This window comes from Asterias amurensis, chromosome 16 (assembly GCF_032118995.1).
Source record: "Asterias amurensis chromosome 16, ASM3211899v1".
NCBI classification, from domain to species: domain Eukaryota; kingdom Metazoa; phylum Echinodermata; class Asteroidea; order Forcipulatida; family Asteriidae; genus Asterias; species Asterias amurensis.
This window is the reverse complement of record NC_092663.1, coordinates 11,291,252-11,317,879: the sequence shown is the minus strand read 5'-3', so window position 1 is coordinate 11,317,879 and position 26,628 is coordinate 11,291,252. Positions and strand designations below refer to the sequence as shown.

The 26,628-nt window shown below is 39.4% G+C and overlaps 2 protein-coding genes across 2 annotated transcripts in view; both read left to right on the top strand.

Annotated features, from left to right (window-relative positions):
• LOC139949201 (formin-like protein 2) overlaps window positions 1-21,758 on the top strand; it is a 49,377-nt gene extending 27,619 nt beyond the window's left edge. Inside the window, exons 12-28 of the mRNA XM_071947593.1 lie at window positions 2,103-2,252; window positions 3,692-3,793; window positions 4,812-5,124; window positions 5,692-5,850; window positions 6,614-6,738; window positions 7,319-7,524; window positions 8,150-8,297; window positions 8,645-8,731; window positions 9,626-9,694; window positions 10,183-10,263; window positions 10,807-10,936; window positions 11,230-11,393; window positions 12,543-12,644; window positions 12,982-13,020; window positions 13,405-13,482; window positions 14,270-14,360; window positions 14,982-21,758. Coding sequence (XP_071803694.1) covers window positions 2,103-2,252; window positions 3,692-3,793; window positions 4,812-5,124; window positions 5,692-5,850; window positions 6,614-6,738; window positions 7,319-7,524; window positions 8,150-8,297; window positions 8,645-8,731; window positions 9,626-9,694; window positions 10,183-10,263; window positions 10,807-10,936; window positions 11,230-11,393; window positions 12,543-12,644; window positions 12,982-13,020; window positions 13,405-13,482; window positions 14,270-14,360; window positions 14,982-15,091 — 2,154 coding nt within the window. The 3' untranslated portion in view covers window positions 15,092-21,758. The remainder of the gene's footprint in view (window positions 1-2,102; window positions 2,253-3,691; window positions 3,794-4,811; window positions 5,125-5,691; window positions 5,851-6,613; window positions 6,739-7,318; window positions 7,525-8,149; window positions 8,298-8,644; window positions 8,732-9,625; window positions 9,695-10,182; window positions 10,264-10,806; window positions 10,937-11,229; window positions 11,394-12,542; window positions 12,645-12,981; window positions 13,021-13,404; window positions 13,483-14,269; window positions 14,361-14,981) is intronic.
• Window positions 21,759-22,913: 1,155 nt separating this feature from the next.
• The window catches only part of LOC139948869 (polypeptide N-acetylgalactosaminyltransferase 13-like), a 51,397-nt gene continuing 47,682 nt past the window's right edge, over window positions 22,914-26,628 (top strand). The window contains exons 1-2 of the mRNA XM_071947224.1: window positions 22,914-22,987; window positions 25,172-25,602. Of these exons, the coding sequence (XP_071803325.1) occupies window positions 25,395-25,602 (208 nt within the window). The 5' untranslated portion in view covers window positions 22,914-22,987; window positions 25,172-25,394. The remainder of the gene's footprint in view (window positions 22,988-25,171; window positions 25,603-26,628) is intronic.

Sequence of the window (26,628 nt, the reverse complement as noted above, 5' to 3'; positions counted from 1 at the left end):
TTTACCAACCTGGGCTTAGATAAATACCTAGAGGTAAGTGGGTATCTCAGCCCTTTAGTTTGAGTTTACCAACCTGGGGTTAGATAAATACCTAGAGGTAAGTGGGTATCTCAGCCCTTTAGTTTGAGTTTACCAACCTGGGGTTAGATAAATACCTAGAGGTAAGTGGGTATCTCAGCCCTTTAGTTTGAGTTTACCAACCTGGGCTTAGATAAATACCTAGAGGTAAGTGGGTATCTCAGCCCTTTAGTTTGAGTTTACCAACCTGGGGTTAGATAAATACCTAGAGGTAAGTGGGTATCTCAGCCCTTTAGTTTGAGTTTACCAACCTGGGGTTAGATAAATACCTAGAGGTAAGTGGGTATCTCAGCCCTTTAGTTTGAGTTTACCAACCTGGGCTTAGATAAATACCTAGAGGTAAGTGGGTATCTCAGCCCTTTAGTTTGAGTTTACCAACCTGGGCTTAGATAAATACCTAGAGGTAAGTGGGTATCTCAGCCCTTTAGTTTGAGTTTACCAACCTGGGCTTAGATAAATACCTAGAGGTAAGTGGGTATCTCAGCCCTTTAGTTTGAGTTTACCAACCTGGGCTTAGATAAATACCTAGAGGTAAGTGGGTATCTCAGCCCTTTAGTTTGAGTTTACCAACCTGGGCTTAGATAAATACCTAGAGGTAAGTGGGTATCTCAGCCCTTTAGTTTGAGTTTACCAACCTGGGGTTAGATAAATACCTAGAGGTAAGTGGGTATCTCAGCCCTTTAGTTTGAGTTTACCAACCTGGGGTTAGATAAATACCTAGAGGTAAGCGGGTATCTCAGCCCTTTAGTTTGAGTTTACCAACCTGGGCTTAGATAAATACCTAGAGGTAAGTGGGTATCTCAGCCCTTTAGTTTGAGTTTACCAACCTGGGGTTAGATAAATACCTAGAGGTAAGTGGGTATCTCAGCCCTTTAGTTTGAGTTTACCAACCTGGGGTTAGATAAATACCTAGAGGTAAGCGGGTATCTCAGCCCTTTAGTTTGAGTTTACCAACCTGGGGTTAGATAAATACCTAGAGGTAAGTGGGTATCTCAGCCCTTTAGTTTGAGTTTACCAACCTGGGGTTAGATAAATACCTAGAGGTAAGTGGGTATCTCAGCCCTTTAGTTTGAGTTTACCAACCTGGGCTTAGATAAATACCTAGAGGTAAGTGGGTATCTCAGCCCTTTAGTTTGAGTTTACCAACCTGGGCTTAGATAAATACCTAGAGGTAAGTGGGTATCTCAGCCCTTTAGTTTGAGTTTACCAACCTGGGCTTAGATAAATACCTAGAGGTAAGTGGGTATCTCAGCCCTTTAGTTTGAGTTTACCAACCTGGGCTTAGATAAATACCTAGAGGTAAGCGGGCAGCTCAGCCCTTCGTGACGAGTATCTGGTGCCATCGTTTTCTAGGCTTGTGAACGATGCCAGATACCTGCCTTTTGCTAAACCATCAAGCAAAAGACCCTTCCCATGAAATATGTAAATTGCACATAGCGCGTGCGCACTAACATTTTGGTTGGCAAAATGAGGGAACATTTTGTACACAGCTAATGGCTGCGTGACGCAGACGCGATTGCGCATCTGCTTAGTGCACAACTCTATGGCGTTTGCCAACCAATAGGGTATGTACACATACGTGAATGTAATTAGCATATTTCATGGGAAGGGTCTATTACCAGAGACAAGAGGTCAACTTACAGATAAACATCATTTTACAAAAGCATACAAAAACTACTAAATAAATAAACCACAAGAGAAAACTGGGTAAATTTTTATTGAACAAAAGACAAATTTACTTATGCAGGATTTACTCAGTTTCCCCTTGTGGTTTATACATTTGTAATAAAAAAGTACATCTGGTTAGGGTGATCCCTCTCATGTCGCTTCCCAGGTTGTATGCAAATTTTGGGGGTATCCCTGGCAGTTAACTGTTGTATTGCTTCTGACTGGCACCTCAAAACAAAGATATTAACAACATAGGGAGACCACTAACATTAGGGCCAGATAGCTCAGTTGGTAGAATGCTGGCATGTTAATCGGAAGGCCGCAGGTTCAAATTCGTTTTTGCCTTTTTCCCACAGAAATTGAAGAACACAGAGAGTGACAGACTTCATACGCAAATCCAGGCGTACCTCGATAACATGTTTGACGTGGGTCAGTTAATGGAAGACTCGGACACCAAGAACGCCGCCTTGGAGAGAGTTACGCAGCTAGAGGACACCCTCTATCAGGTAAAACAAAAAGCAGTGTCAGCTCTGGTCTTTCAGTTTTTCTTTCGTTTCGTTTCATTTATTCTGGTTGTGAAGCCAAGGATTCTCAGAATTAATCACTGTACTAGCCAAGAACCCATTGGAGAGAAGATAAGGAAAGAAGTTTCAGTTTAAGATGTGAGAGAAAAACCTCAAAGAATTATTCCTCACTGGGAAAACCCAGGCAGCAAGGTAGGGACTGAAACCCTATCCACATTGTACCCGTGGCGTGTCATGGCTGAGCGGTTAAGAGCACCGGATTCAAACTCTGGTGTTTGATCAGCAGAGTGTGGGTTCGAACCCCGGTTGTGACACTTGCTACATAAAATTGGGGAGGTGGTGCTTTCTGCTCTACCAGCCAGGCTTCGGACTGATGATACCCAAGGCTCATCCTTATGGACTGTAAAAGGGGTAACCCTGTTTCAGCCCTAGGAGTAGGTGGCTAAGCCTCTGGACGAAAATAATTGTAGACCACACCTTGAAGTGGCCTTCAGGCCTTGTGTGTCTGGCGACTTGCATAAAAAAAAAAAAGTAAAAGTTAAAAAAAAATTGAAGTGATTCGAACCAGGGTTCTAGAGGTGGAAGGTGAGAAAAGATACCACTAGTTAAACTACTGTGTGTGCAGACCAATCAAGTATCAAACATTTTTTACTTTTTCAAGAACCTTTTACAGTAGTTGGTTACACTGTCAGTCTACCTTGAGGAGCGGATTAGAAAGGGCATTCAGTTTAGCTCAGTGGTTTCTTCCCATTCCTTCCCATCCTCTGTGGACCCCGGGTTCAAATCCCACCTTGGGCCCGGAGTCTTGCAAGTGGATCGCATGGATTTTCCGATTTTCCTCCTACTCATTTAAGCCTAAAATTTATTCAACTCATAGCAATGGTTTTATGAACGTTGTGCTTCCGCAAACCCCTGTGGAGGTTTTTTTTACCCCACAGTTACCCCTGCACACATTCACCATGGTCTCCCCACACTCCACAAGGTTTCGGTTGCACGCTTCAATAATACCTCAAGGTTTTACCGCTTACCCCTATTCCAGAGCAGGGGTGGCTATTTCCCACGTATGCCCGTTCCCCGGGGTATATCAGGGGTGAAGTGTGAAAGGGCAGGCCGTTATTTCACTGTGGTATCCCCCGGAGAATAGATGATTGTTAGAAGGACAATTGTTGATTAAACTCTTCAGCCGTCGATTTCACAAAGAGTTAGGACTCGTCTTATCTCGAGTTAGGATGAGTAACTCGCCCTAACTTAGGGTTAATCTTAAGGTCTGCATGCTACAGTGCAAGGATGGGACTCGTCCTAAGTCATAAGATTAGTCTTTAGTTAGGAAGAGTTTTGTGAAATCGACGGCAGAAGTTGATTTTGGCCATTTGTTCTTCTTGTTTATATTTATCTCTCTCCGTTTTGTCCCCTCTCTCTAGACGACAGACAGATTGCGATGCGTTGAAGACTCCTCTCTTGCCAGAATCGCAGAGCTGCAACTAGAGCTTGCTGCTGCAACCAAAACTCTTGATTTAGTCCAGGTATGGTGGTCTGATTAATTTTTGATTCACCAGAAAACATTGAATTTATTTTAAAAGATATGAGATGAAATAACCAGCGCCTTATAAAGTTTTTTGTTTGTTTTGGTAATAATAAAAATAAAAACAAAAGTGCAAATAGCATTGGGGGTTTTTTAACGGAGAAAAACGAATCATCACAGTTTTTGTGAAAAAGTGAACAAATAAAAATAAAAAGTTTGCTTGTACACATCAGACCTTCCAAAATATTTAAATGAACAAATTTGTAATCACCGAAACCAGTTTTTAATAAGGAAATCAGTGTGGTGAAGAGGTTTCAACAAGTGGTTTAATCCCGCCGAGGCCTGGTTCTTGATTATTTTACCGAAACGAAGTCGAGGTAAATTATCAAGAACCAGGCCTCGGCGGGTTTAAACCACTAGTTGAAAACCGATTCAACACACTGTGATTCCCATTCATAAATACCTTTTCGGTCAAAAAACATCAACACTTTTTGTCAAAAAGTAAAATAAATGCAAAAATTATAATTGTTCAGTGATTTCATTCAACACAACACCCCTCCAGCTATGAAATGGTAAGGCCCTCGGGTGAACAATTCCTTATAAGGAGATTGTTGTGTGCGTCGCGTGCATCGCGTGATGTGGCACAACTGTCCCGGCCATTGCTCTCGACCAATAGGAATGAAGAAACTGTCTTATAAGCACAGGTGCAGCTTGCGTGTCACGCCCATGTTTCAACACTTTTTACTGGTCATTATCAAAGGTTCAAACACCCCCACGTGACGCACTCTCCACCAATAGGAATAGCAAAAACTGTCTTAGGTATTTATGAATTTTCTTTTAGAAAAAATTATTGTGATCGAAAGCGATGGCACCACTTTAAAATAGACTGGTGCTTGTCCTAGTTTCACTTTGTAGCTTTCAGTTTCCCAACTAAGGTCTGGGCAGTGGGAACCACGCCAACATCAATATGCAAACTTCATTCTCATTGTAAAGTTTTCTTTTAAATCGTTCAAACACAGACTCAGAAGAAAGAGGCTGACATTACAATCGAGACGCTAAAGAGAACAGCTGCCACTAGAGGGCCTGGAAGCGGAGGAGGTTCCGGCGGTCCAGGCGGAGGTGGTCCTGGGGGCGGTGGAGGCTTTGGCCCTGGCGGCGGTGGTGGTGGTGGTGGTGGTGGTGGTGGTGGCCCAGGGGGCCCTGGCGGTCCAGGGGGTCCCGGTGGTCCAGGGGGTCCAGGGGGCCCAGGGGGCTTTGGAGGTCCTGGCGGCGGAGGTGGTAGTGGAATGGGTGATGGACCTGGCGGGGGCTTCCCTCCACCCCCAGATAATCGTAAGTACAAACTACATTTTTTTTTATTTTCTGTGGTGTGTTGTGTCCGAGTGAGTCTGGTCAAAAGGAGTTCAAGCTCTGGTGGCTGAGTCATGGTGTATGGGTTCAAATCCCAGTCAGAGTATTAATGTCTAAAAGCAAGCTGCTTGAGTAGCTGCTAAGTTTTCTTGCTTATCAGGGTACCAGTCACACAGAGGTACATGTGACTGGGTGTTTTGGCTGGTAGCCTTATTCTGTTAAGCGTAATGTTGTTGTCTTTATTAACTGTTTGTGCGTAAAGCAGTTCTATGAAATCGAACCTAATTTGTTGGTAGTGTAACAATTCTAACGACTAAAAATCAATAAAGCTCAGGGTCCAGCTTTCACCAGAAGGTGATCAGAGTATACTGATCGAAACGTCGAGTTCAAACCTACGGTTTTTTTCAGAACCACCCCCAACTCATTTAGAGATAATCATTACATGGTGTTTCCGCAAACCTTACTATATTGTATTTCCACCATGGATAGTTTCAGATCCTTGACTAATAATTACTTTTTTTTTCTTTTTTGTTTCTTCTTGTTGAACAGTACCCCCTCCTCCCCCTCCTCCCCCACCCCCTCCCCCTCTAGAAACATCAGCCCCGCCTCCTCCTCCTCCCCCACCATTTGGTGGCGCACCCCCACCCCCTCCCCCTCCAGGTGCCCCTCCACCACCCGGTGGCATTCCAGGAGCTGCACCTGATGGATGTAAGTATGACACGCTGTTATTCTTTAGAATTGTTTTCCTCAACCCGTATCTGCCCAACTGGGCCCAATTTCATGGCTCTGCTTACCGCCGAGTACCGCACTTACGATTACGATTCCCCGCTTACGTGCAAGCGCCGATCTTCTGCGCTAGCCTTGTAAGCAGAGAATGCCTAGTAACGTTGAGTACGCACGCGCAGAAGCCAAAGTTTGCCGCTAACCCGTAAAATACGCTTGCCGTAAGCACAGAATTCCCTGCTTCCGTAAGCGCCGATTCTGTGCTTACAGTTAGTAGAGCCATGAAATTGGGCCCTGGACTTTTGGGTGGAATAGGTTATTTAAATGACATCAAATAAATTAAAAAAACATGCAAGGGAATTTTGTTTTACATTATTTTTCAAATAACTGACAGCAACTAAACTTTCAATTGAAGTAGAATTGAAAGATTTTAATGTCGTTTTTATACAGTTTTTATTGCCACACAGTAGCCATTGAGTGAATGACGTCATCAGAGCTTATTATAGTAACTAATCTTTCTTCATGGAGCCCCATACCAAGAGTTGCTTTTAGCCTTGTTTGGGCAAACTTGTCTAAAAAACAAATTCAAAAAGGAGCCCGAGCCTTCTCCCAATGCCCTGTGGAATTCACTTCCTGATAGCTGCAGAAAAGCAAACTTACTTGCTTTGCTTCCAAGTTGCTTGTAAAAAACAGTAACCTCACTCTGTTGGCGATCTTTCTAATTTCTCTCCTTTAATTCCTTTTTCAGCTGTGACCATAAAGGGCAAGATTCGAACCAAGTACCGTCTACCACTGCTCAACTGGGTGGCGTTCAAACCCAATCAGATCGGAGGAACAGTCTTCAGTGAGCTGGACGATAACAAAGTTATGAAGGTAGGCACTGATTCTATAGGCTGGGGTTTTCTTTTATTGTGACACAATTTTATTTTGATTAATAAGACTTTGTTTGAAAAAATGCTTGTTGTGCTACCGATTGAATTTTTGTTGCAAGTAGTGCAGTTGGACGCTCCAAGTTGTCTTTAAAATTTGCCCCTTAAAATCTAAATGTTTTACTCCATCAATTACCAAGAGGTAGAAATGTGGATCCTAGATTCAGGCCTTTCCGTTTGTGCTGGCTCTAACACATGAAACCAAACCATACGGCCCATTTTATTGAGCTGCATTAAGCAAATATAAGCATTTGGGCTGGTAACCTTATTATGGTAAGCATACTGTTGTGCTTAAGCAGAGAGTTGTGTTTAGCAACTCTCTGCTTTGCAAAAATAAGCCGGACACCAGTCAAATATGCTTCACGCAACATTGTTTTTTGGCTGGTAACCTTATTCTGGTAAGCATACTTTTCTGCCTAGGCTGCTTCATCTCCAGATATCACCTTTCATTTTAAGCGTTTTTACCTTTTGTACAGTCACTTCCTCCTTTATCTTCCATTTTTGTTTGTTTGCGTTTTTTTCAGGACATCAACTTTGATAGTTTTGAGGAGCTGTTTAAGACACAGAACCAATCCGCAGGGAACTTCACGGCCACAGACGGCGGAATAACCAAATCACCTGCCAAGAAGAAGCAGGCGTCCCTCCTGGAGCCCAACCGCCTCCAGAACATCTCCATCATGAGGAGGAAAATTGAGCTGACATCCAAGCAGATTGCCGAAGCCATCAAGAGGTACGGATGACTTTCTTTTAGGGGGTAGGGTTGGTTTAGCGGTTTAATGCCCAGCCCAACTCTGCATAAAAACTTACTTTGTAAGTTTGCCGAGACCATCAAGAGGTATGGATGGATTTTATTTTAGGGGATGGGTTGGATTAGTGGTCTCATGCCAAGCCGTTCAACTCCACATAAAAATTTACTTGGTAACAGCAATGGAGAGCTGTTGATAGTATAAAACATTGTGAGAAACGGCTCTCTCTGAAGTAACATAGTTTTGAGAAATAAGTATTGTCTCTGTGATTTGAGGCATTGCATGGTGAGGTATCAATATATATTTTGTTTGGGGTAACACCATGTGTGTATCTCACTCGAACATTAATTAAAGACTTCAGGCCTGAAGCCCTTATTAGGCACCTGAAAGCACACAAATTTTTGCACACAAATGTTTTATTATTCTCTTGCAACTTTGATGACCGATCGAGTCCAAATTTTCACAGATTTGTTGTTATGTGCATATGTTGAGATACACCAAGTGAGAATACTGGTCTTTGACAATTACTAAAGGTGTCCAGAGTCTTTAAGGCTTGTAGTTCTATATTTTGAGGGTAATGTCTTGTGATTCATTTGGCAAATCTTCCAGGTTGGATCTTCAGCTGCTTGCGCTGGACACCGTGGAGCAACTCCAGAGATTCCTTCCCAACGATCAAGAGAAGAAGTCCTTCAAACAGTACGAGAAAGATAAGCAGCCTGTTGAGAAGCTCACTGAGGAAGACAGACTCATGATCAATGTAAGATTCCTTTCCCTTGTCCTTGGAAAAGGATTTCAATTAAAATAGATAATGAAATGAACAAGGAAAGTGAGTTACCACAACATAAGGGAGAACAGATGAAACAAATAATAAAATAATTTTGATTGACTGTGCAAGTCCTTTGCGTATTTGAACATCAGGACCCATTGTACACCAGTTTGTGTCCTTCAGGCGCTGTAACCAAAGTTGTCCTATAAATGCTCAAAACAGGTGCGAGGCTTGAAGAAACTGCTTACTTCTGAAAGAAGCAGAGAGCTACCAAGAAATAGAACTAACTTCGCATTTCCATAAAATTATGTTTTATTTCTTTTGGGTTTTCCTCACAGTTGTCTAAAGTAGAGAGACTGCCGGAGCGTCTGGCCATCATGAGCTTCATGGGTAATTTTGCGGACACTGTAGATGCAATCAAACCGGTAAGTTTCATCAAATATCTTCCGAAATCCGGGGATCGAGGAGAACAATCCACAAGACCACAGGGCTTGAAGCACAAAATGTTTACTGTAACAGAAATTTGTTGTACTAGACAAGAATCAAATTGAAAAAAGAAAAATCCCGAGTCCTGACATACATAATTTTATTCAAACAATTAAGCAACAAGGAAGACATGTAAGAGAAGGTGTATCTGTCTTTTGTAGTATAAAGTTACATTGTTACTCAACATACGGCAAAATTCATACATAACTTTCATTGGTGCAAGTTATTACACAGTGAAGTATCATTATTTTATTGAAAAACACGAGACTGCCAGACTTGTCTGGTCATGACTTGGCCTGGTTCATACTTCATGTGATTGTCAATGCGATGCCAATATTTGCGTCACAGGTCTGTTTTATAAGCAAATGTCAACTGCAAATTATTCTTTGCGAATTTGTGATGTCAAAATTCAGATTTGCAGGAAATATTAACCGGGCTTTACCTGGCCAAACACTAAAGCCACTGGCCTGTGTACCAGTGTAAAACTCGAGCCCTGAAACACTTGGCAAATTCTTTTCCCTGATAAATTAAACAAACCTGCTCTTTGTTGCACTTTGGTGTTACCACTAAAAATTAGAATTGTTTACAGATGCCAGTTTTGTTTGAGGTTGATAGTTGTTACATTTTTTCCCTTTCTTTGTTTTTCTTCAAGCAACTATACAATTCTTTCCCTGATAATTGAATTTTTTCAATTATTTGAATATAATTGACCTGAATTATTTCAATTATTTAATTATTTCTTTCTCCTGCTCTTTGTTTTTACCCTAGTTAGATCTTTGTCGGAGGATTTTATTTTCACAATTGTTGTTATTATTAATTATTTTTCTTTCCAGCAACTGAATGCAATCACGTCTGCCTCTCTCACCATCAAGACGTCAACTCGGCTCAAGAAGATATTGGAGGTAAAGAATTCCGCAACTGATCTTAAGACCTTTGCCTAGAATCACAGAGTTTTAGTTTCTGTTACACTAATACACTTTTTATGTGTGTTTGTGTTGTGTGTTGTCTTTTAACCTTTGAGAAAGACCATGCCAAGGTCGAATAACTAGGTCATTGTCACTTTGTACACTTGTACCTCAGCTCAGGACCCAATTTCATGAACCATGTAAGCACAAAAACTGCTTAAGCACAGAAAAGCGATGCTTAACAGAAACAGGATACCAGCCAATATTTCATTAAGTTGACCTTGTTGTGACTGGTGCCGTACTTATTTTTGGCTGAGCAAGAGATGTGTTAAGGAGTAATTTCTGCTTAACAGCTTTATGAAATTGGGCCCGGGTCAGATAGTTGATAGACAGTTTATACAACAGCTAAATGTTCGGCCAACACACTGGAAATGGTACCAAGAGTAAGAGGGTTAATAGTATTAATTTTTGTGCTTTTGTTACAGATTGTTTTAGCGTTCGGGAACTACTTGAACAGTGCTAAACGAGGGGCTGCTTACGGCTTTAAATTACAAAGTTTAGACACGGTGAGTAGAAATAATCATTGGTCACTGTTAAAGACACTGGACACTATTGGTAATTGTCAAAGACCAGTCTTCTCACTTGGTGTATCTCAACATATGCATAAAACAACAAACCTGTGAAAATTTGAGCTCAATCGGTCGTCGGAGTTGCGAGATAATAATGAAAGAAAAAACACCCTTGTCACACGAATTTGTGTGCTTTCAGATGCTGATTTCAAGACCTCAAGTTCTAAGTCTGAGGTCTCAAAATCAAATTTGTGGAAAATTACTCCTTTCTCAAAAACTACGTTACTTCAGAGGGAGCCATTTCTCACAATGTTTTATACTATCAACCTCTCCCCATTACTCGTTACCAAGTGAGGTTTAATGCTAATAATTATTTTGAATAATTCCCAATAATGTCCACTGCCTTTAACTACTTTTGAATATAGAGCACCTACAGCTAAATTGACTGCACACAGGCCTGCTTATCACTCATATACACAATATTTCCCCCTCATTATTTTAGTTGTTTCATATTTTTTCATCTGGTCGTTTGTTTTGCAGTTACTTGACACCAAATCCACAGACAGGTCCATGACACTACTGCATTACATCGTAGAGACTGTACAACACAAATTCCCCAGTGCGTCAGAATTCTGCTCCGATCTCCAATACGTGGAAAAGGCTGCTGCAGGTACGGAAAAGTAGTTTGGTATTCTCAGGTCTCACCCAATATTCTTGGGAAAAAATTTTGACCCCAAAAAATCCTTTCTCTTGTGACTAAATTTTAAACTAAATATCTCTTTTGTACTAAAAAATATCTCTTGTTGACAAAATCTGTTTCTTAACTTATAAACTCTCTTTTTGACTAAAAGTCTCTGCTTGTAACAGAATATCTCTATTTTTGACTAAACAAATCTATTTTTTGACTAAAAACCTCTGGGGGATTTAAAACTAAAAATCTCTCTTTTTGGCTCAAAACATTAGTTTCTCTTGAGAACCTGACGATAGACATCAAGCAGTTGACAACAGGAATTCAACTTTGCAAGAGGGAGTTTGCCCAGCAGCACGAAAACACCCTCCTGAGAGACTTCCTGCTCAACAACGAGGACAAAGTCAAGAAGGTCGAAGTAGATATGAAGAAAGCACAGGTAACCATCTCGTTTATATGTCATAAACTTAAACAGCGCCCTCACTGAGGTCAAAGGAAAACGTATCAGTCGGTCGAAAGTTGTGCTCAGTACTCACAGTCTTCTGCACACGGAGTTCTTTTAGAAATATTCACTTTTCTACAGAATTCCCCTGTTGGGACCCAGTTGAATAAAGACAAATTTGTAGGGATTTTGTTTTCCATTGTGTAAAATTTCCCGCTGCTGTGTGAATGCCTACCCACCCAAGCTCGTATACGCCTGCAACTGTGGACCTCGTATTGTCCCTCTTTTGTTCATACTCAAACTTTTTGGCAACAGCCCCCATTGGTTTTGTGCGTATTTTCCAATTGTGGACCTGTCCCGAACCGTGGACCCTATTGTCCTCTTTTGTTATAGGTCCCCGGTTAGAATGTGTATACCTACTCATGTACACACAACCTTACGGTTTCGGTTTGGTGGGGGGGGGGGGGGGCCTGCTATTGTTTTATTATTTCATTTTCTAAAGTATTTCCTTTTGGGGTCCAGGGTTGAACAAAATATTCCTTGATGGGGGTCTATTTTTCCATTGTGCAAAAGACCCATAAAAGCACTTCCATAAGCTTGCACATCTTTGTGTCGCATACACTGTGTGGACATTCCTTCGTTCATATGGTCATAACCTTGTGTGAATGTGTGTAAATTTACATAGTGTTGCAAGTCCCTACAATAGACCAATCCATTAGGCTCCTCCCACGTCGCACATGCGAGCAAAGATATGTGAGCCTCTCCAATGCCTTTCTGCACAACTCTGCCGCACGCGCCAAGCATACGCCGCTTGTCGGACTTTATTTGTGGGACCTTCGTTGTGTTGTGATTGGTCAATACGCAATGGGGCGGAGCTTAATGGATCGGTCTATTGTGTAAATCTCTTTTGTTTTTAATGTCCACACTATATAATTATGTAGTGCATTATTTTTCTGAGCACAGTTGTGCCACCAAACACCAGTTGAATGTTTCCAATGGTCTGTCAGGCTTGCTTGAGAGGTTAGCAGGGTGACGCCAATGTGTCACACAGTCCCACGTAGCAGCTTGTACTTGAATGAAATCACATGAATGGAATTTGTTAATCTCTTTTCCTCGGTCATGGATAATTGTTTTTTGGATTTACAGGAAGCCTACAATGACGCAGTGGGATACTACGGTGAGAACCCCAAGCAGTGTCCACCGAGTACATTCTTTGCTCTATTCCATCGCTTCGTCATCGCTTACAAGGTATCCAACCTCATCCCCAAACCTCAACCTTGTTCCAAATCCTTTTCTAAAAAACATAGTATCCTATAGACTGGCCTCTTATCGTTATCCGGAAGGATAAGGAAAGCTATTGGTTTTACAGAACCAGCAATATCATGGGATACATCGTACATTGTTTAACAGTACATGTACATGTACATCCATATAATGATGGTTTATATGTAAATGTGTACGTAGATTGATTGGTAAGCAGTTTGCAACAGCTAGTTATTTTATTATTTTTCTCTTCTATTTTTGATGGAATCGTTGATCTATGTATTGTGCTCACACAAATGTTCTCCTGATTTGTTTCTTTCAGAAAGCCGAAGCAGAGAATGAAATGCGTAAAAAACAGAAGGTGAGAAGACAATGTTGCTCTTAAATACTTAAAAAACCGTAGCAGCCATAAACAGCTTGTACCAAAATGCCTGTAGAAGTGGGTCAAGATTTGACTCACTTTCAACTTGACCACTTAACTTACTTTTTCAAATGTGTCCCAGTCTTTCATGAGATACCCTTAATTTCTCTGCTAAGCAGGACAAGCAACGTGGTGTTTTTTTCTAAGCAATATCTTGTTATTTACTTATAAGATTTTTGTTTTTAAACAAGACATTGTGGTCCAGAAATGCCCCCTAGCCAAAATGCCCCAGATCTTAGTATTTTTGTTGGTGTGTAGTTGGTTGTTATTATTCAAACATTGAAAATGTGGAAATAAGATTTAAAATGTGTTTTTGATTTACAGGAAGCTGCTCTTGAGACGGCTGCAAATATTGCAGCAGCTCAGAAGACACGCAAGAACAAGGAGAAGAAGGTGAATCAGGTAGGTACTTAAAATCTTGGTGGGGGGGGGCGTCAATATCCCTGTTTTTTATACAGTGTAGTGCGCATTTTAGGTGATGCAGTGTTCACACACTTACCATAATTTGTATGTGCAATTTGTATCCCAACATGTGAACTTGGCAAACATTAGCCATGTGTGGCATTGGGACCAATTTCCTAGAGCTGTTTACGGGGAAAAATATATCAAGTAAGTACCTGCAGAAGAAAATTAAAGCAGAGAACCTGTCACAGACCGTGCAAAGAAAGCTATTTTTTAGGGCTTGTAGCCTTTTCCTTATGAGGATTATTATTAAGCAGCAGGTGCACACGGGTGTGACTCAAGTTTTGGGTTTGAACAAAGACAAATTTACTGGAGTGGGACTTGAACCAACAACCTCCAGATTAACGTACCAGGGCTCCACCAGCTGAGCTATCCAGCCCTTGTTGGTCAATGTGGTTGGCCCGGTTCATACTTCCTGCGAATGCGAGCCCGTATCAAATTTTGACATCACATGGCTGTTTTCGCTGCAAATGTCCGCAGGATTTCAACTGGTACGAATTAGTCGTTGCAAATTTGTGGTGTAAAAATTTGTATCGCGATCACAGGAAGTATGAACCGGGTTCAAGTCAATCTCTTTGTCCGGGGTGCTAGTCAGAAGCCTTTTAACCGTTAGCTGCCAATATGGTCGATTGGTTTTAGGTGCTCGGGCATTCTGCCTGGAACACCTCTTTTTTTTTTTCTTTTTTTTTATTTATTTTCACTTTGTCATTGTATTTTTTTGTCCCAGGCTGCAATAGTGGCTGAACTGCAGAAGAAACACAAGAACCAGGACAAGAGAAGGGAAGCTTCAGACGGAGCCATTGAAAACATCATCTCTGGTAGGCTTTGCCAACTTTATACAAGCCTGTGATTTTTAAGGGGGAAGGATCCGATTTTCTGGATTTGCCATCAATGTCCCTCAGACTGATGTTTCTTGTCAGGGATAAGAAATTTCAGACTTTTAACTGAATTCAGACCTTTTAAGTCGGTCTGGTGAAGAAAATCTGCTGTTATCTTTAACACAAATAAAGAAACCCTGTCCTTTAATCGACTTCTTTATTGTTGAGGATACTGTTCCGTTAGGCTGTGTGGAGTCTACATACCAGTAGTTGTTAAAGGTGGACATGCCAACATTTCAACATACCTTTAAAAAATGTGGGTCTTAGTTTCTGATTTTCTAGTAAGCAACAATGAACAACATAAGCATTTTGAGTAACTCTTTGCAGATCTTGTTTTCGACAAACTCAAGCACTATTTATTCATCATTGTTTATTGATTTATTAAGTACATTGAGATAACTGCTAAATCAATGGTTTTGAAACCGTTGTTTATAAAATGGACACAAACAACATGTGTACCAATGACTGTGCACTTTTGCTTTGTACAGTATTTGGGAATGTTAGGGTTGTTGTGAAATGTTTTATTTATTGGTAATTTTGGAAATGTTTGGCTTCCCGCAGATTTGAAGAGTGAGCCGTACAGGAGAGCGGACGGTATCCGTCGCAGTATCAGACGGAAACAGCAAGAGAATCAAAGACCAACCATCCTGTCCAATGAAATGGTTATTTAAATCAGCTCGATCAAAAAAACAACCAATCAGGAATAAGGACTGAAGACTGTATATAAAAAAAAAACACAGTGGGAGCTTCCTGTATCCATGGCAATGGAACCTCTGAATTAATTCGCGAAAAAGTGAAAACAGTGGAACAGTCGTGTTTGTAGATGAGGCTGCTGTGTATGACCTTGAGAGGTTAAAGGTCATGACTCCATTGTGCATAGATTCCCCATTGCCTTATAAGGGGAATGATTAAGGCGGCACATTATGTTGTCAAGATCACCATGGCAACAGAGGATAGTTTTTGGACGATTGTTGGTTTCCAATGACAGGAGGTTGTTTGGACGGGACGGTGAAATACTTTGACTTGTTAAATAATCAAATTATCCGAGCATTGGATGGAGTTGAACATTGTTACAAGCAGCCTTCTGAGGAACTCCCGTACTCTGATAGGAGGAGATCCCCTTTATGAGTGAATTTCAAACCAGGGTCTGTGGGGGGTGGACTGTGCTGCAGGGCTGTGGAGCCAGGCATCTGACTATTGGCACAGGCTGCTTTACCACCAGGACCCAGATTCAATATGAGGTGCTCCCCTCCTGGTTTTTGAGGGCTGCGAGTAGATCAGCAACCAGGAGCCGACGAAAGAAAACAATGATGCAAATTATGTTGCTCTGTGATTCTTTCTCCATGCTGTGAGTGACACCCTTACCGGAGCAAATCTGCTCGTAGCTCAAACAATCCTGAGACAAGAATTATTCCATGCCCGGATGCAGACAATGTCACGGTTATCATAGGAGAAGCTCCCCCCACCATGACAAAACTGGGGGCAGCATTTCATAAAGCTGCTAAAGTACTACTGCTTAGCAAGAAATAAGCAGGACACCAGTCATAACAGTTTGAATTACCTGGTATGTTAGCTGGCAACCTCTTTCTGCTAAGCGAGAGTTGCACTCTTACCAGCTTTATGAAAAGTGATCTCTGAGTCTGTGTGATCTTGAAGCTTCCGTGCTGTGAAAATGTGCCATATTAAAGTTTTTTCCTGTTTTTATTGTTGTTGTTGTTGATGTACATACTAAATTGTGAGCAATGCATTCAGATGTAAAGACTTTAGACGTGTTAATTTACCAGTACATACATTAGCATGGATTTATTGTAAGTATGTTTTACCAGAAAGTAATGTAGGTGGAGCTACCCTAGTGTAGCTGCCTAAAATTCTGCTTACAACTACCTTACAATGGTTTATTTTTTTTTAAAGGAAAATCAGGGGGTTGATTTTGACAGAATTTGTGAAATACATTAGTTATGGTTGAACTGTAAGAGCTGTTTGAAACCCTTTGTCATGTAAAAATGAAACCAGACAAATAGTTTTGAAAGTGCCTGTTGGTTTTTTTTTTTAAATTACTGTATGTAATCAAATAAGAAAGAAGAAAGTCAATTATAAAAGTTATAATACGCAGTTCATGTAAACACTTTATCACATCCAGGGCATCTCAAAGCGCTCATTATTTTGTCAACAAGGTATGTTGTGCTATGTTCGAATTTACTTTCGGAGCACCATGTAACGGTTTACAAAGTGATTTGGTGCAATAGACCTTATCCATTGACGTCATCCAGCCACCATCTTAGAGGCAAACGGTGACAAAACAATCGAGACGCACATATTTGTACGCGCGGAGCACAGTATTGGCCAATGAACAACCTCCTTTTGACCTCTAGGTGAGGGCGCCCTACTGAAATGATGTCATGTGCTTAAGGTCTTTATACCGCCAACCATACGAGAAAACACTGGACGAACTCCTTATCCTGAAAATCTGTATCTGTATCTGTCGAATACTGCAACAAACTCCTCACAGGATATGTAAGTTGCAGGTGTTGTGTGGCAAGTGGACAGACATTAGTGGTGAGCTCCCCTTATGAAAGTGGTCATTTGGTTTTTATCTAGCCTAGTCTTGAATGAGTCTATTGAAGGAGCTAAGATAAGTGTACTGGGGTGGATTTCAAAAAAGAGTTAGGACTCGTCTTATCTCAAGTTAGGACGAGTAACTCGTTCTTACTCAGGATTAATCTTAAGATCTGCATGCTACAGTGCAGGGTTGGGACTCGTCCTAAGTTCTAAGATTAGTCTTAAGTTAGGAAGAGTTTGGTGAAATCGACAGCTGGGTTCTTTTATGTGTAATACTCAACACTTGAACCTATGGCCTTATGTCCCATCCAAAACATGAAGAAATAATGGTTAAAGTGTCTTGCTTAAGGACAAAATAGTTAAGACCGGGACTCGAACCCACACTCTGCTGATCAGAAACACCAGAGCTTAGAGTGCTTGACTGCTTGGCCATGACATGCCACTTTTGTCAAGAATATAGAATGAGTTTTCAGAAGTAAGTATTTGTATGAAGTAAATCAATTTAAAATTTTTATAAACCAATTTGTGTATTTATTCACTGCAAATGTTATTTCCTCTGAAAACATTTTAATGAACTCTGCACAAACGAACATCTTTGGGGTTTTTATTGTACAAATATCTTTTTTTTAACGTAAAACTGCTCTTTTTTTATTGCGCATGTTACAGTATGCTCATTTCCAAAATATCTGTATGACAATGAAATACATTTCTTACTCTAATATTGAAAAGGTTTTTGTGATTTTTTTTATGTGCAACTTCTTTGCATGAGCTTCCAGTTTTCAGGAATATAATTGTCAAGAACTTTTAATGATCATTTTAAATGCATTTTATGAGGATTTTTGTTAGAGCTGGTTAACCACTCAGCATTAGCCTTTTGTGTCACATGGTTTAGATTAGCCAATCGTAGTGCCTGTTCCAGAGCCTTATTCATAAGGCTTTTCTACCATTAAGGGTCTGTGAAAATCACATGATGTCCTAGTAGCCAATCACATTCCCCCTTTTAAACATATAATTGTACGCTTCAAATCTGCATGTCAGCTCTTTTTTAAAAAAAAGTCTAAAATTAACTTTTAAAACAAGGTTGTTAACAAAAAATTATGCAAGATTAAATAAAGGCATTTTAAAAGTATATTTTGAATCCGAAATTCAAATTAGTTTATTTTAAATGTACATATTACTTCTTAATTCTTAAACTTTGTAATTTTGAAGGAAACAAAGGCAGCCCTTTTAAAAAAAAATGAAAGTGTAAAGTGTGGTATTTTTTATTTACCATCAAATTTTCTTGCCTGGGTTTGTGTATTTTGCTTCTATTTTGTGAAAAAAAAAATTGTTATCATTCATTTAATATTTGGATGAATTAATATTCATTAACGCTTGGTTTCATAATTATCAGTACTGGGTTGATATGGGGCAATGAATATCTATAAAATTTCTAGAAATATAAACAATGGTCATAACTTTGTACATAGCTACCTTATTCATGTTTGGATCTTAGACCACCCCCCCTAGTTCACATAAGAAAAAAAAAAAAAAAAGTTTGAATGTCCAAGAAATTTCTGCTAAGCAAAACTTGACTGATACCAGTTACAGTTGTGTCATGTAACATGGTATTCTAGTAGGTAATCTAATTCGGTTAAGCATAATGTGCTTAGCTACCTTTTTGTGCTTAAGCAGCTCTATGAATTCGAAACCTGTTTCTTGTGACTGACCACAATGCTCTATGTACCTTGTACCAGGAAAGAACTTTTAAAAAGTGGCCAAATACTTGCACTTAAGGGATACTAACTGGAAGCCTAACTTCATGTAAGTAATAGACTACTAAAGTTAAGCATAGACAAATCGTGCTTAGCAAGATTCAGATTAGTATCCCAAAAAATGCAGTGTATCGAACATTGCATGTGACATATGCTTATTAAAGCCATTATACACTTTCGGAACAGGGAAAAAAAAAAGTTCACAGATTTACAAATAACTTACAGGGTTTACAGACGGTAATGGTGAAAGACTTCTCTTGAAATATTATTCCATGAAATGCTTTACTTTTTGAGAAAACATTAAAACAATTCTCAATTCTCGTTATCGAGAATTACAGATTTATTTAAAACACATGTCATGACACGGCGAAACGTGCGAAAACAAGGGTGTGTTTTTCCCGTTATTTTCTCCCGACTCTGACGACCGATTGAGCCTAAATTTTCACAGGTTTGTTATTTTATATATAAGTTGTGATACACGAAGTGTGGGCCTTTGGACAATACTGTTTACCGAAAGTGTCCAATGGCTTTAAGCAGCTCCAAGAAAGTGTGCCCTGGTTTTGAATTGTGCCCCTTGGTTCTTTATTTATCTGTCTCATGGAGACATAATTTTAGTTTTATTGTCCCATGTTGGGAGTCTGATAAAGCTGTTAAGCAGAGAATATATCGCTAAGCAAAATTATTTGCTGTGGCAAAACCTAGTGGGACACCAGTCGCAGCAATGTGTGCTATTATGGCATTTCCGACTGGTCACCCTGTTCTGTCAAGCAAGATATTACTTTGCTAAGCAAGTTCTCTGCTTACCAGCGTTACTGGAATCAGTGCCAGGGCTTAAATTTATAGTACTGTTTAAGCTGCTAAGCGTAATACAATTTTGCTTAGCAGAATAATGGCAACAACCAAACTACCATGTCACATTTACAATTTGTGACTGGTATCATACTTAGAAAATTGTTAAGCAATATTTTTCTGCTTTCCAGTTCACAAGGAAGGTGCCCTAAATAAGATATTATAATCTTACTTTATTGTATTTCTTCTTTCAATACTAAGCTATGACAACTGTTTGGTTAAAGTGGGAGCCAGAGTTTTCTTTACTGTTTTGTGGAATTTGCTCCTCTGACATCGCTTTGTCTACCCTCCTAACTCTCTGGCACCCTCGTGTCTTCTTTTGGATTTAGAGAGGAAACACTTTGTACTTTCTAAAGGTTTTTTTCCTGAGTATTCCAGTATGAATTGTGGAGGCGTTCTTAGTGATCCAGTACACAATTACGGAATTGGTTCAACATGAAGGAAAAACCGCTGTGCATGAGTTCAAGCCTCCTCTTACATTGTTAGTGAAAGTGTAGGTAGACATAACTTCTATCTTGTCTGTATGTTACATGTACTTGTAACTTTTGGAAACCTTTTGGAATTGTTTTTTTTTCTTTCTGCTTTTAAAGGAACACATTGCCTTGGATCGGTCGAGTTGGTCTTTGAAAAGTGTTTGTAACCGTTTTTTATAAAATGCATATGGGTAGAAAGATGTTGTAAAAGTAGAATACAATGATCCACACATGCCTCGAAATTGCACGGTTTTCCTTTTACCTCGTCGATTAACACGTCCGGCCATTTATGGGAGTCAAATTTTTGACTCCCATAAATGGCCGACCGTGTTAGTTCGCACAGTAAAGGAAAACCATGCAATTTCGAGGCAAACTTGTGTGGATTATTGTATTCTACTTTTAAAACATCTTTCCAACCGTATGCTTTTATAAAAAAGGGTTACACACGCTTTTTATAGACCAACTCGTCCGATCCAAGGCAACGTGTTCCTTTAAACTTTGGTTTTTTTTGCAACTTATAATGAATGGCAAATGAGAACGATGATTTGATTCAGAAATATTTAAAAAACTGTGGTTGTATAGACTTCTGTAACCTGTGACATCATTTTTTATTTTTTTTTACAAAAAGTGCCCCAGAGCCTTGACTTTCTCTGCTGGCTTGATTTTGTTTACAGCTCAATGAAAGAAATTATTAAATCTGATATGCATATTGTATATTTATTGTATATTACATATGATTTTTATCAACTTATGATGTAATATAGAGGGACATCTCAAAACTTGTTCAGCTTATTTATAACTCTTGAATTTTAAGTAGAGATTTTGCCACAAAATAATGACCTGCGTAGTATCTTGCCTGCCAGAAAGGCACTGGAATCTGCTAGGTCACTTTTGTTGTAAACCAAAAGTCCACATGGTCTGACAATTCAGGATTTATGGTATGCATAAATATAATTATATTTGTAGGTTTTTGTTTTCTATTTTGAAGAGGTGGTCCAGCATTAGTTGTTGTCCATCAGAATGCATTTTTTCTTTAAAGTCTCTTGATTCTATAGACAAGATTTAAAAAGAAAACCGTACTTAAAACTTCGTCGGAATGTCATAAAAAGATATGTTCTTGTTGGAAGTATCAACAAATAATGGTAATATTATTTTTGTTTGTTGAGTTTATACAGGCTTTTCTCGCTAATGGTACCTTTCCATAGTTTATGTATAAACAAAAAATGCATTTACATTTGTATAACATTTTGTTCATATCCAGTGATTAGTCGATTAAATAAAGCAAGACATGGACGAAATTGTTATCAAGATGATTAGATTTAAAGATGAGGCGTAATACTTCCCTTCTGCCAAAACAGGGTTTACTTTTGAGTGGAATAGGTAATTAATAGTTTGTCTTTTGTTGTCAAAATGAAACCTATTTTCAGAATGGAACGAACATGGTTGAACATGTAGTCTAGCAAAGATTGACTGTTCCATTCAGGAATTGGGGGTGTAGATTTGACACATTTTTCTCAACCTTTAGTGTATAATTTGTTTAGAAACTTGTTTTTAATGCTAGACTTATTATGCCCATTGTTTTTTTATATTTAAAAAGAAGGCATTCACTGTTTTTACCAATAATATTATTATAAATACTCACTTGCTGAAACTTGAATTCCAGCAAAACTGTTTGTGACTTATTATCAAAATTAATAAAACAAAGAAACAAAGAAATTTTACAAAAATGTCTGTTGTCTGTTTATGTGGTCTCCCAATCTACTCAGGACAATTAGCTTTAATATAAGTACAGTTCCTAGATCAAGTTATCTGTGACATTGTATTAATGATTGACTGAAGAAAAATTGACTGGAGGGGATTTGAACCAACGACCTCTAGATTACCCTGCTAGCACTCCATCCACCACCAATTCAGTTTTCTAGCTCTATGTTGGTCTCTAAATTAATGATAAAGGGGTCACATCGCAGGGCCATGTGGTACGATGTATACACAGCCCAATGAAAGAAAACAAGTTGTATACTGTAGGAATAATGTTCTTTTCTTCTTCAACAATTGATATAATTAATTATGAACAGTCGGCTGTTTCACTTTTTTATATAAGCGATTATTTTGACAAAGTTCGATCATGAAACCCGGCTCCCTATTTGAATGACGTCTAGGCTAGGCCTATAACTGTCCTTGCCTTAAAAATTGTAGCCAATACAATTTATCATCGGACAAAAACAAAGATTAATATTTTACACTGACTCACTGAGCCGTCAAAAAAGACCTGCACGTTCTAAAAAGATAAACTCAAATTTGGTTATAGCGACCTCTATCAATGACAGCATGTCCCCAAAAAATTTTAATAAACGAAATCGTTTACTTTACACAACATCTCCTCACCCTGTAGATAAAGAAAAGTGTTCCTGTTGGGTTGTGGGTTGGGAAGGAGAAATTTATTTTAAAGAAGAATACAATAATTGTCTCGAACCTAGGCTAGATAAATGGCTTGCTATAAATCATTGCATTTATGAATATTATTAAGAAACAAAAGTGTTTGCATGATATGTCCATTCACATTTTTTTTTATTTAAGAAACCATGGCCATGGGGTCCTTTGAAGTTCACTTTTAAAAGAGAAGTATGTAATGGAAGTATCCAAAATACGGAGATTAAATCTGAGAGTAAAATAATTCGGCTGCATAATTAATTCATAATAAAATCAACCAAGGCTAAATTACTAAAGATAAAACCAATCAGCGTCTTACACCGTTTCACTCCAAACATTACTCGATTACCACGATTGGTCCGGACCGTGATCAATGTAGATCAATGACCGATATCTCCCGCGGGTTTCCAAGTTGAGGTTATTTAAAATGGCGACCAGCACAGGTGAGGAACGGATAGTGCCAACGGGTCCAAGATGACGAAGGCGGAAGCCGAAATTTCTTGTGAGTTTCTGTTTTGTTTCTTCTTCGGTGTTAATGTGTTTTTAATGGTTATGGCTTTACTTTGCTGGTGTTGTTTGTATTTTTTTTAGGAGACAAGTGCCAAGTGTGTTTGTGGTGACCGACAGTGAGGGCAAATAAAAAGGGGAAGGGGACACATCAAAATGTTCCGTGTGTGAAGTGTGCGTTGCGTTGACATGGTCATGGTGGTGGTTGAGAAGGAATACCCCGCCGCGGTTTTTAAGCACGTTTCTCGATCAAAATAAAACGTGTGCACCAACCTGTTTAAGAAGATGTTGGATAACTTTCCGTATGGCGCCACCACTTTTTCACTCATTTTTACAAAAAGGGATATATCAATCAGGTAAATTAGATACTATATTATTTTATTTCGAATGAAAAAGTGGTGGCGCCATACGGAAACTTTTCCAAGATGTTTCCTGTTTACAGTTAGTTTGTTAGGATAACTTTCCGTATGGCGCCACCACTTTTTCACGCATTTTTACAAAAAGGGATATCTCATTGAGGTAAATTAGATACTATATTATTTCATATCGAATGAAAAAGTGGTGGTGCCATACGGAAACTTTTCCGTTTGTTACGGCAAGTCTCACCTTGGCTTACTTTGTTAATGTTTGTATTCCCTACGTTTTTACTTTAAAACTACACTGCTATTGTAGTTAAGTTACAATTGTAACTTAACTACAGAATACAAATTGTATTCAGAATACAAATTGTATTCTGTAACAGTAATCAAGGTTTATCGCTATTCTTAACCGCAATGCATTGTGGGTAGGCAGCAGCAGATGGGGCAGTTTGCTATGCGGTGTATGTTGTCATGCACGACTCGCGCACGCATCGCCTATATCTTTGCGTGGGTTCAACAGCGCCCTCTCTTGATATTTTGCTATTCGCGATAAACCTTATGACATCGTTTGTGACCATGATGGAGGTCTATTTCTACCTCCATGGTTTGTCTGATTAAATTTGTCCAGGGATTAAGTCTCTGCTCTGAAATGTAAGCAAATGAACGCGAAGTCTCACATTATCGCGGTAATTGGAAAATAAATTAAATAAAATAGTGTATGAAAACATTTTACCTTGTCATTGAATTCTCAATGGGTGTGTTCGTTTAGCTTCCCTGGGTCGACCCCGGTCTGCCCCGGTACATTCGAATAGCTTTGACAGGGCTCACCTGGGTCAGCCCCCATTGCCCTGCTGGTGGAGTGGGTCACTTGGGGGTGACCTGAGGTGCATGCCGTCACCACGAGAGGGCGAGTGTGATCCTTCGATTAGCTCCTGTACGGGGCTCACCCGAGTGAGCAAATCGGGGTCGACCCAGGGAAGCTTATCGAGCGCACCCAATGTAAAAATTCAATGTAAAAATTCTTTGCAAGTGCAATCATACTATTTTTGGTCAACTTGTCTCCAACAAATGACCAAAGGGTCTGAATTTTTTAAACCCAAATTTCTTTATCCGGCCGCACCGCTTCTCTTGACAACCCAATTATACAGAGGAATTACACTCTCCCCTGCCTGACCGCACTTTGCGCAATTTTAATACTTACTACATTTAGTACAATTATTTGTCAACAAATGTAACTAAATCTGTTGAATTTTCTTTGGGCATGTTCGATAGAACCTCCTGATTTCTTCTCTTTTTTCTCTTTTTTTCCCCCATAATTATTTTTTAATGTTTACGAGATTTCACCTTATTCAAGAATAGTTAAAAAGCTCACTACATAAAGAAGCGTTCTGTTAAGTCTATTTTCTAATTATTTGATGCTACTTTCATTGCTTGTTGGTTGTTTTTTGTAGAGCAGCGCCATGAGCGCCGCTTGGGGTGGATACCGGGCTTGTTATCGGCGCTATAAAAGTTTCCATTATTATTATAAGCATTTATTTAGTTATTTTATTGAAAGTGTGATTCCTTTAAATTTTTTAAAGTAACAGGTATGGTAGTTAATTCTCCCTATCTACATCTTTTTTTTTTTTTTTTTTTTTCTCTTCAGAAAAAAAAACAATATTTGCATTAAATATCCCCAAAAGTATATTTTTAAAGACCCTACCATGTACCTGAAAATGTCCTAGTTTTTTCAAACTTGGGCCAAATATCACGCCTGAAATAATGAGAAAATGTTAATTAGTTCCTTCTGTCACATTTTTTCTTTTCTTTTTTTCTCACAGGAAGTCACCAAAATAAAAATCTAGGACCCTACTACCTCTAGAAAGGAGCCTCAGTTCCATTCTACCTGAAGTACAAACAAAACACCCTGCAATCTTTTTCAGTTTTGATACAGCCAGAACCTCATCATCAAGAATAGCAATTTCCAAGTTGCTTGAAATCGCTGCAGACTGCAACGCAGTCAGACTCTCCTCACCCACCTAGTAGAAAAAACTCTTAGCAATCATGTTGCCCAAAAGACGCCAGTGTAAAATCATCATTGCCACCTCCTTAGTGTGGATTCTGATTGACTTTGGACTATTATTGTATTACACCTCGCCGTGTATCGGACCGGGCTGCAAAGAGGCCAAAGAGGAACCCGGGGCGATCCAGCGAATCATTGAGAAGGCCAACGACTGGATGAACAAAAGGCCAGAAGAGAAAAAACAAATTGGTAAGTCAATCAATTGACAGAGGGGGGTAGATCTTGTTCAGAATGCAGTCATGATATTCTTCCTTCTTTAGTCTGATTTCTAATTTTTATTGCCCTTGATGAAATCAGAAAAGTTGTGATTGAAAAGTCTAAAATTAATAATAACAATATAATATCGAAGTCTTAAAAAACGCACGTATCTACCAAACGAGGTACTCAAGGTGCTGAGTACTCAAGGCGCTGAATAGTTCAAGCCTAAACCATGTCTGAGTATTATGTAGGCCATCCCTTGTACTCAATAAAATGTTCTTACTTTTTTTCCAAGGAACAAGTCTCATTCTTAAGAATGGAATGGGTTTGACTCCCTATGCAGGGCTTCAAATTAACACTGGACTGCTGGCCTGAGGCCAGTGGTTTTAGTACAGAGCCAGTAAAAAACTTAAGACTGTACAAGTTTGACAGGCTTTAAATAATTATACCTCACTGCATTTTTAAATTATACTGATAATATTAATTTTGGTTTTTACCCATACACCGATGTGTGTTAGCACTGTATACTCAGTACTTTCGCGAGTCCTGTGAAAAAATATCACAGGCATATTACTCGGGTGGGATTCGAACCCTCGACCCTTGCAATTCTAGAGCAGTGTCTTACCATACTGATAATACAAATATCTTTCAATTCTTTTTGTATTGAAGTATTAGGGCCTGCCATAAACACTGGAACCATAAGTACTGGAACCCTGTGAAATAGGGACACATTGTTAATGCGCACCAGAGTGTTCGTGGGGTAAAAAGAGTCCCTCTCTGTATTCCACAGGAATAATAGATAAGCGTGGAAAGGGCTTTAGTTAGTGCATTTTAAACAGGCAAGTCAGTTTTAGACACACCCTCCTTCTACCTCCATGCTCCTACCATTAAGATTAGCATTCATGTTTGGTTTCTGGACTCTCTACACAAGTGGACAGATCACATCTTCCACAGGCACCAGTTGATTAGATAGTGGCCTTGGAACCTCAATGGCTCCTAAAGAAAGCATTGGGTATC